Consider the following 10,953-nt stretch of genomic DNA (forward strand, 5'->3'; position numbering starts at 1 on the left):
ATTTTACATGAATATCCTCCACTGTCTTTTTTATTCAGACTTTTAAATGACAAAACTCTGTTGTTGCTGTAAAGCGTTACATTGTCAGTTGGGATCAGATCTGAGTCATCCTTCTTCCACTGTCTGGTAAAACCAGAGCCAGCAGCAGCATCACAGGTTAAGTTGACAGAGTTCCCCTCAATCAGCAGGTTTGTTGATGATGTGACGAGAGCACCTGATAACCTCTCTGTTGGGCGAAAGATCATGAATAAGTGGTATGTGACATGTGACATAGTTCACACACTTCATCATGGTGAAGAAAATGGATAGATTCTTGAAAAGCTGACTCTAAACAAGTGACGATTAGAAGACCCATGATTTGTGCTTTCCATTAGAAGAGTCATTGATTTCAGTATTTCTACCACAAATCTTGATGGAACATAATATCTTTAAACAAGCAAGTACTGATTGACTTTTCCAGCATTTTACCCTGTACCTAAGGCATTTCTGATACTGGTGCCATTATCGGAATATTAAGGCACACTGATTTGAGTAGTGTCCAACATGACACTACTAAATAATGAATGCTACATTGGGGACTGGTTCTTTGGGCGAAAAACAAAATGTTTTCTTATTTGCCATCACGAGACAAAGGGAATATTGTTCTAAAGACAGAAGTGAGTCTGGATTTAATGTAAGAAACACCATGATGAGTATTCATGATTGAATTTGAAGGTTTGTATTAGAGCTTGAGGCTTGCATGAAGTAATGAAGAGTTTAGCCTTTAAAGTATGATATGAGCAATAGATACATAAACCAAATAAATCACATATTTGACAGCCTTGCATGTGACTACTCAACAAGACAGTGCAATAAAGTCTTAACCTGTTTAAGCTTCCCAAACCTCAGTTATTGAAGTGAGACTTTAGAAATCATGCTTAAAAAGAACTCGAGGCTTAACTTTTCAGTTGAAAATATAAATATATCTCAACCGATTCTCATGCTACACAAACAAATCTCACATCCTGAAAAGAAAAGCCTCAAAGCGTCAAACTTCATCATGAAAAAATATAACTATATATGTTAAACAGGCATGCAGGACAAAGTCTGAACATCAGGCTTCAACAAAGGTGCACACACGTACAGCTACAACATCAAAAAGAACTTTTGTACATTGAACATTTATAAAAATACAACTTTTATTACAGTTACAACAGGTGAGGTTGTATTGATTAGGGTCAACAATAACATGCAACCAAACTGCCCCTAGAGGTGAGAATTCAAATCTTAGCATTAGTATTTATCCACCATTTTTTTACAAGACAGAAACATTGGTTTATAGCTTAATTTGACTACAAAGGTGTCAGAAGATAAACTGCTTTTGTATTCTCATGCATTAATATGTGTGAAAGCTTTGGACAACGAATATTATTCACTGATACTGGAGGGCTTTTTAATGATATGTATGTAATCTTTATTAAACACAGTCATCTAATAATGTTGATGCATTTACAACATGTGAAACCTTTCATATCTAATATAATTTATTTAGTGTTTAATACTTATGGTTAATCTTCTCTGTTCAGAGATGCAGCATATTAAACATTTGCTCACCATAAACTTCCAATCTGGTGGATCCATTCTTTGCAATGTCTCCCTGTGGCTGAAGGCTAACTCTGTATTCTCCTCTGTCATTAAGAGTCAGGTTCCTGAGCTCCAGAGATCCAGTCGACATGGAGAGGGTGATCCTGCTTGTATAATCTGGTGCAATCACATTTCCACCAGAAAAGGTGACAACAATTCTGCTCCCAAATGTCCAACCAATAGTTGTAAAGGGTTTTTCTGACGGAGTCAGTGTTGTGGTGAACATCACTGTCCCTCCCAGGACTGCATTCAGAGGACCATCTGGCAACACACCAGCTCCTTTGGTTAAACCTGGAACACATAGTTACAGGTCTGAGAACAACTCTAATAATTTGAGTGTTTTGCAAAATGAACCACTGGGACAATTTCTTTAATCCTTACCACAATCACACAAAACCTCTGAGTGAAGCTAAGCTTGCTAAGCAGCTGACAGAACAGACACGTTCGAGTCGCTAAAGATCCTCAGTCAATCACATGAAAAAAGGGTTTCATCTCACTGAAAATAATGTTTCGATCACAACAACAGACTACTAATTCTCCTCTAACAGAGAGAGGAAGTCACTTGGAGACACTTCATTAAAAAAAGCAACAACCTTTGCTTTATAAATGTTTTATAGTGATTACATTTTATAACTGAATCTTTTTGTTTTAATGTCTGTATCAACAGTACAGGTACATGCTGTAAATGAAGCCTATGTATGCTGCTTATGTTGCTACAATATGTGCTATCTCGTCTGAATTTGGAGAAGACATTTGATGATGACAGTATCATAGAGGTTTCTCCATCCACAGAGCCTGCACGCCTTACTAAGTTTCTCAAAACATTGATATTACTAACATTGAGAAGCTCATACCATCTTATGTAAAAAACAGAAACAACAAAGAAAAATTAGCAACTTCTTTGCAGTAAAAGTAGAAAAGTAATCTGATGCTGTTACAAATCCCCTACTGATGATTACATTCTGAGAAATTAGTGAATAAAAACTTGCTTTTATTTGCTGTATCAAGGGATGAGAGCTCACCTGAGATGACTCCCAGGACGATGAAGTGTATCACAGGTATTTCCATTTCATCTGCAGTATCCTTAAGTATGACAACAGAGGAGAAGATCACACTACTTAACTTTCCCTTTTATGATTTTAGCTTAATGACTGCTGATTTGAATATATGAAGATAATAAAGGGAAGTACTGTGCAATGGAAATTTCCCATCATACCTCTGAAGCATCCATGTAACGATCAAAAAGGTCCCTCTTGCCAGATAAACTACAGTTTGACCACAGGAGGGCAGCATACTACAGCTGTTGGCAAGAAGTAGTTCTGATAGAGGATTTATCTCATAGTTCAGGCATTTTGCCACACAGCTCTTGGATACGTTTTCTAAATTAATTACAGTACGATTTCCAAATGCCAACTGCTCAAAGAGAACTGTCAAAGTCTGATGATTTGTGCTGCAGCATATGAACAGGCTTTTTGTTTATTTGTTGCAATTGTCTTTTCTGAACACTGGGTTGTGTTTAGATACAGGAAGGAATATAGGTGAGCTCACCAGGACAGGTGGAGGATATTAGGACTGGCCTGATGTTTTTGTTGTATTGTTCATTGATTGATTGTTCATTGAAACATTTCATTATTGTTTGTATTTATTGTTTATTGTGTGTTGTTTTTGCAAGTAAATTAGTAATTTCAAGTAAACAATGACAGGATAAACCTCATTTTAACAGTTACCATTGTTTGCATCTATGCATCATTTCTGTATAGTCAAATTTCAATGCTGAAGTCTGACACAATAAAAGACCAGGAGAATATAAATATATACACTTTAGATTAGATATAGACTGTACAATTCAGAAGTCAGAATCAAATGCAAACATTATCACTTTTTAGCAAAAGCAGATTCAGAAATGTTCAAACTCAACGGTTGAAAGTGCAATAAAAGCTTGTGTAAACTGTAACCTCCTGATAAACACAGCACTTCTCTAACTTCTGTTGTTTGTTGTTCCTGTTTCCCTCAAACTGCCAAACTGCGTTTCTCTAGTAACTCCTCCTCTTCTCGTCTCTATACACTACACATATTGTAAACGTTGAAGCAATGTGAGTCATGATTTTTGTCTACAGAAATCAAATTTACTTGACTTGACAAACAATTTCTGAGTTTGCAGCAAAGTGCTGTGATAAACTCACTGTTAACGGTGCCTGCTAAAAGGAGAGTGAACATTGGACTTCACAAGTCCGTAGATGCTGTGGAAGTGGCACTGTTTCTCGGTATCAGATGAGTAATAAGGAAACTGTTTGCTAGACATTAGTCATACGCATAATTAGAATGATAACATGTTATTGCTGCTACATCTGTCATCTTCTTGTGGAGCCTTTCTGCGTCCAAGTGGCCAATGAGTCAGTTAACAGTAATCCTGTTACTGCCAAGTTTACTGGGTAACCTAAAGATAGAGGAGAAATAGTTGATGTCTGCAGTGTCTTCTTTTCTTGGTTTAGGTGAAGGCGTTTATTTTTCTGATCATCTGCAGGACACAGACAGAAACAAGAGATTAAAGTAAAGAGTTGCAGTTTTGTTTCAGTATATTCAAACCAAGCTTGTGGTGCTTCTTTAACTGAGGACAGTAACAAACTTACCTTAAAGGGAAAGCACATTAATTTAATACGGTGTCATACACATCTGAACTGTCATCGGACACAGGTTCTTCTACTTCTAGGCAAAAGAAGAAAAAAGGTTGAATACATTCTGTCTGTGTGGTCATATGATAAAAGTAACATCAGGTACATACTGACCTTTTTCCTGAGTTTGGGGTGGAGGTCTGTTTCTGGCTCTAAACATTAGAAAGAAATCTTTATTAAAAGTGTTCAGATGTAGAATATATGTTGTGTTTGTGTGTTGTTTGCAACATAAATGCGATCGTAAAGGAAATGTCTGAAGATTGTTAACTCTTCATTGTGAAATTTTTTTTTTGTTGGGATGCAGGAGTATACAATACATTGCAACACTCGAGCAAAAGGAGCTCAGAGGCAAGTGACTTTTTGTAGGTTGAATAAATTACCCTACCCACATCACCCTCATTCTAGTTCCAAGTTTCCCATCTCCCCTTTTTCACTTGTCATGTACCAAATCTCATGTGATTTCAGATCCTAACATGCTCTGCAGCAGCTGTTGTTAGTTCATTCACCTCACTTGACCCAACTGCGCCCACAACACACCTATAAATGGGCCATTCACATTTATTTATCTGTGGCCATCTCTTCCTGCTTCTTGACATCTACTCCTTAGCTTGGTCCCTAACTAGAAACATTTGTCTACTTTTCTTTCCTGTTGGGTATTGACTTCTACCCGTTTCTGACAACAGCCGCAGCTAAACTTTTAATATAACTGCCAGGACTCTGAGTTGTGCTGTTTTTCCAAACCTGTTACTTCTGAGCCATTTAACATGACTGTGATTGATATTCAATAAAAATGGAATGGCTCCCTGGTTATAGCTCTCTTACCTTTTTATAAAGATGTAGTACCCTCCTGCAGCAGCTGCTGCACAGACGAGCAAACATGCGATTACTATTCCAGCGATGCAACCAGCCGAACAGCCTGATGTTTTGCCCGGGATGGCTTGAAAAAAGTGGGATAAGAAAATGATTTAGTGAAAACAGGAACTGTCTCATAATACCTGTGGATGCAAAACATACAATAATGTCTCTCTGTATGTGATTTCAGTTGACAGTTACAAGACTTTTTATCTTTGCCATGTAATGTGCTTTCTGTTTTTTGTTTTTTTTTTATCCACTTTGGGTTAATACTACAAGCTGTAAACTTAACATTAAAACCAAAGTTCCTATAGCAAATTTGTTGGCAAACAGCTGACTTGAGTAAATATAGAGTAATGGACCAGTTTCTTGAAACCTGATTAATGTAATCCCAATATCATCAACTACTGAGAGAAATATCTGACTCTTCAGCTGCGAAATATCCCACTATGTTCACCAGCTAGTCGCTGACTTTGTCTGTCATTTAGTGCTTTGTGTATGGTGCGTCTTGCTGAAAGCTGATGCCTCTCAAATGTTACACAAGAAATGTTTTTTGTTGTCTTTTTTAAAATTTCTTTTTTTTGTTTTTTGATATCACAGCACACCCATTTGAGTTTTCACCTAGCTAATACAGATTATGAAGGTGGATACATCCTGTAAGTGTCCAACTTTCTGACCCATGACAGTACTACATACACTCGCCCTAGTAATTGCAACTTACTCAGTACAGAAACAACTAATGACGTTTCATATCTCAGAGTTATGTTGTTGAAAGCCTGACAGCTGTAGTTTCCACTCTGACTCATCTGAATGTTCACCAGTTTAAGCTCTGGTCCAGTATCAGTCAGGTTGCGTCCATTTAGAATCCAGGAAAAGAGGGCAGAGGGGCTGCAGACAGCCGAGCAGGACAGAGTGACGCTTGAACCTTCCACGTAGGATTCTTGTGATGGAGATAGAGTCAATGTGACATTTTCTGGGCCGTCTACATGTAGCTGCAACAATAAAAAAAAATCACCAACATGTTGTAAAATTGCATGAAACTAAAAGATACATGGGATGCAGCTTTGAGACATTGATACTGATTAATATACACTAATGTGCTATTATATAGAAAAAAAAGAAACTTATTCACAATATTAGGCAACAGAACAGCACTGCAATTAAAACTTTATAAATGGCTGTTTAATTATAAAATTAACACGTGGTACAAAAACAAAATAAGCAACCAAACACAAAAAGATGTTGATGCTGATGTTTTCATGCAGATGTTGTCAGTTTAAGTGCCGAACATGCAGGTTAACTCACAGATAATGGACAGTGTTACTGGATCACTGGTACCACTGCTTACTGGATTGGACACACGACACCTGAATCGTTCCTGGTCATAGCGGGTCACATTGACTATAGTGAGGGTGGAGTTTTCATCAGTGAGCTGTAACCTGTCGGTATCTGTAACCTCAGAGCTGCCGTCCAGCCAGAGAAAAGAAAGAGAGGATCCAGAGGCGGTGCAGGACAGATTGACGGAGCTGCTGAACTCCATCAAGCCTGAGTTGCTGGGAGTTACCATTACATTGGAGACTGGCTCTGTGGAAGAAAAAAAAAGTGTATTATATTTGGCATAACAGGAGAAAATAAATGTATAAAAACAAATGTTCTGTTTGATGTGAGTCCAGAATATTGTTGTAAGACATTTGATTTTATTGAATTGTGAACCTATCCATTAACACTGTTTGGTGTGACTGCAGGTCAAGCAAAGCACATTTCACCTGACCTGATTAGAGATGATGGGTGTAGTCCAGGAGGGGAAGGTATACTTTTGCTTAATTACTCATTAACTTTTACATTTGGTCGGCCTTATATCTACAACACTATCGTTGTCCATGCTAAGTTATTAAACATTTTCAGCACTTATCACAAATAATGTGGATTAGTTTGATATTTGTGATTAATTTTATGAAAAACCTCAAAGTTTCAGTTAGAGAGTTTATTTGATTACAGATTTGCGCTTTTTAAAAATACAACTACATTGATCTTTTGCATTCCATCATAGCAATTATGATTTGTAGTAACACTATGAACCTGAGATGTTTGGGATTTTCAAATGTGTCACATTCAGAAATTAAATATGATTCACTGGTATTGGAGGTTTCATATGAAAACATTGTTAAATGAGTATTTCCAAACTAGGTGATGCCTTCAGTGGTTTTCCAACTGTGTAATTGAAATCTGTACAAGAATCAAGAACTGATGCGGTTCAAAAAGTTTTAAAACCAATAAAATACATTTCTTTTTCAACTGTATTATTAATCTCCTCCATTCAGCACTGGAAGAGATGCAACATATGAAACATTTGCTCACCATAAACTTCCAGTCTGGTCGATCCTTCCATTAATGGTTCTGTCTGTGGTTGAATGACAACTGTGTATTCTCCACTGTCATTAAGAGTCAGATACCTGAGCTCCAGAGATCCAGTAGATAAGAAGAGAGTTATCCTGCCTTCATACTCTGGTCCAGTTGAGTTTTCAACATTAGAGGTGTAGCATTGCCCCCAAATGTCCAACGAATAGATGTAAGTTGTTCTGATGGAAGCAGTGTTGTGGTGAACATCACTGTGTCTCCCACAGTTGCATTCAGAGGACCGTCTGGCAACACACCAGCTCCTTTGGTTAAACCTGGAACCAAAGTCACAGGTCTGAGAAGAGCTCTAATAATCTGAGTACATCTCGAAATGGGCTGCTCGGACAATATCCTTAATCAAAATCAAAATCACACAAATCCACAGGATTTAGTTGTTGAATTTCTTCGCTGCGCTGAAATGGCTTAAGTGTCCTTCAACTCATCGAATAGAAAGAATTAAAATAGAAAATAGACAAGAGCACATTTTCACTGTTTTACATCAAATATCTCCATCCATACTGAACTACATGTCTCTGCATTGATATAATCAAGAGCAGAAACTGAGTTATTTTCAGTAAAAAAAATATCCCAAAGTAAAACTGTAAGGCAGTGTAATATGACACAATGTAACATGCATAACTGATGATTATATTTAGAGAATATAAATGAATTAATATTCGCTGTTATCTGCCATGTCAAATAATGCGAGCTTACCTGAGATGACTCAAAGGATGATGAACTGTATCACAACCTTTTCCATTTCATGTCCAGTATCATCAAGTAGGACAAGAAAAAAAGAGGCTCACTCTACTTCGCCATCTCTTTACTAATTTATGAATAGTGAATGCTGATTTCAGTGTATGAAGGTTGTATCAGGAAGTACTGTGCAATATCAATCAAATGAGCCACAAAGTCCACCTTGTTGATCATTGACAATGCAGTCATGCAGCAACAATTGTAAAGATAATCAAAGATTTTAAGTAAGTCTTGGGAAGGAGTAATTTATCTTTTTAAACTCCAAACAGCACAGGCTTCACAATTTGACAAGACTAAATATTCAGGGGTTTACTTAGAGTTACTCACAGTGTTGGGGAGTAACGAATTACATGTAACGACGTTACGTAATTTAATTACAAAATTTACGTAATTGTAATCAGTTACATTACTGGGAGAAAATATGTAATTAAATTACAGTTGCTTTTGGAAATTGCAATGATTACAACTTAAGTTACATTTGAAAAATAACCGCAAAAGCTCAGATTTATGAAATACTTTTTCGTTCCTTCTGGATTCATGTTTGTTTTTAGTTTTTTTTCATATCAACATCCTCCTTCCAAAACTGACGCGTGTGATTGGCTCTCTCTGGTCATGTGCCATTCGACTCCACCGACAAACCGTACGGCGGCAGTCAGACTCAGCAGCAACAGTGTCGGCGGCGCACAAGATGTTCCTGTGCTGGAAACACAGAAAACACTTCATACAGACAGAAGCCAGGCTTCCCTGTATACAAAGGTGGCTCTCTGTTAACCGGCTAGATCACCATGGTAACTTATGCTTAGCTCATAACCTGGTCCCGACCAGGTTCTGTTCAGAGTTTAATCATAAAATCGGCTATAAAAGCGCCGCTGTTTCACCGTTAAACTCATTTACAGCTGGCGTCACCTTTACTTTGAAAGTCCAGTGGAGCTGGATCAGAACATTTGTACGGAGGGAGAGATCGCGCTGATCCGCTGCTGGTTACTTTCTCTCTGAGCGTCTCCGCCTACAGGTGTTCAGCTGAGGGGATACGCTGCTCAGCTGTTGATCCGACTCGCGTCAGGAGGTCATTTATTAGACTATAGCCTGTTTACTTTATATACAGTCAGTCACCACTGAAAGAAGTTGTGCACTCGCAGCAGGACAGATAATTTAACTTAATGTGGCCATGAATAAATGAATTGTTTCGCCTGTTATGTGTTGCCCAAATGCAGTAAATCTTGAGTAGGTCTACTCTGTTTTCTCACATTTAAAAAGGTCTTTGTACAGAGACAACATGAGATTTGCTTGTAGCTACAGCACCTAAAAAAACCCACTGTAACCTATTTTCATACGCACACCAGCCTCGCTTTCAATAAAACACACACTGACATTTTATAATTGCGATCAGTGAAATATATGAAAATAATATAAAACTTTTTAAAACAACAGTTGTTGTTGCTCTAAAGCTTCATATTTAAAAGCAGCTCAGTGTAGAGCTGTCAGAAATTAAAATCAGCCTCCTCTTGTCATATTTGCAGCAACACTGTTGCTTCAGGCTGTGATCAGGCTTTTTATATCGCTCATACTCTCTCCATTAAAACAACCTGCTCCTCTTGGCTGAAATCAGCCCGTTGTCGCTCCATTTAGTGAGGAAGTGAGCCTCCTTCAGTACAGGCCGAAGGTCAAACTCATATATGGTTAAACGTTTGAACTGAAAGGTTAATCACACTATAGGTCCTAAAATGTGAAAATTCAAAATTAAGAAAAGTAATCAAAATGTAATCAAATGTAATTAGTTACATTACTTTGAGAAAGTAATTGAAATAGTTACACTACTATTACATTTTCAACAGGGTAACTTGTAATTGTAACCAATTACATTTCCAAAGTAATCTTCCCAACACTGGTTACTCATATGCTGTGTGAAACATACGGCACAGAGGTATTTTAGCCATATCGTCACACAAGAGGGTAACGTCTTGCAGCTTTAGGGCATCAATGCAAATTCAGTGTGTTTCTCTCATCATGCAGACAAGTTGTAACTCCACATGTAGGTAACTCATCTGTGTACATTTCACAAACATAAATCAATGAAGACTTTACCTTTCCTTTGCATCGTCTTTATGACTTTACCATGTAAGAATGTTTAACGTCTTCTGCTGTCATGGTTTAATTTTTTTTCTTTAAAACTTCATTGAATTGTTAAAACGTTATTAGGGTTATAGGAGTTCAGGTTCAAGATCATTGATGAATACATGAGTGAAAATTAAATGTATCAGTTCAAGCACACGGTAATAGAATTCACTTGTATATACAGCTTTATTAAATTACTATACACTTTAAAATCTCATATCCACAGTTACCAGTGTTTGGACATCATTGACATTAGCTATAAACATGAGTAAGACAATAATAGGCCCAGATCTGCCATCTTTTATCTTTTCATTGAGCTTTTCTTCCTCCGTCTTTATGGCTTAAACATGAAAGAAAGTTTTAATGTCTTCTGCTGTCATGGTTTAAAACTTTGTTAAAATGTTGAAGAGCTATTAGAGTTATTAGTAGTTCAGGTTAAAGATTATTGAGCAAATCTCAAGCTATTGATGCCTACTATCCATGCGTTATCAAATGTATCAATTAAAGTACACAGTAATATAATTCTCTTGTATATACA

General features: G+C 37.2%; 1 protein-coding gene across 1 annotated transcript; it reads right to left on the bottom strand.

Moving 5' to 3' along the window:
• Positions 1 to 3,252: 3,252 nt before the first annotated feature.
• On the bottom strand, positions 3,253 to 8,363 carry LOC115567753 (carcinoembryonic antigen-related cell adhesion molecule 6-like). Its single transcript, XM_030394602.1, has 8 exons — positions 8,356 to 8,363; positions 7,506 to 7,819; positions 6,453 to 6,731; positions 5,869 to 6,129; positions 5,118 to 5,232; positions 4,410 to 4,447; positions 4,254 to 4,329; positions 3,253 to 4,141 (listed from the first exon to the last, which is right to left on the bottom strand). Exons 1-7 carry the CDS (start codon positions 8,361 to 8,363, stop codon positions 4,271 to 4,273), a joined length of 1,074 nt encoding a protein of 357 aa, XP_030250462.1. The 3' UTR covers positions 3,253 to 4,141; positions 4,254 to 4,270.
• Between the last annotated feature and the right edge of the window lie 2,590 nt (positions 8,364 to 10,953).

This window comes from Sparus aurata, chromosome 17 (assembly GCF_900880675.1).
Source record: "Sparus aurata chromosome 17, fSpaAur1.1, whole genome shotgun sequence".
In the NCBI taxonomy this organism is placed as follows: Eukaryota; Metazoa; Chordata; class Actinopteri; order Spariformes; family Sparidae; genus Sparus; species Sparus aurata.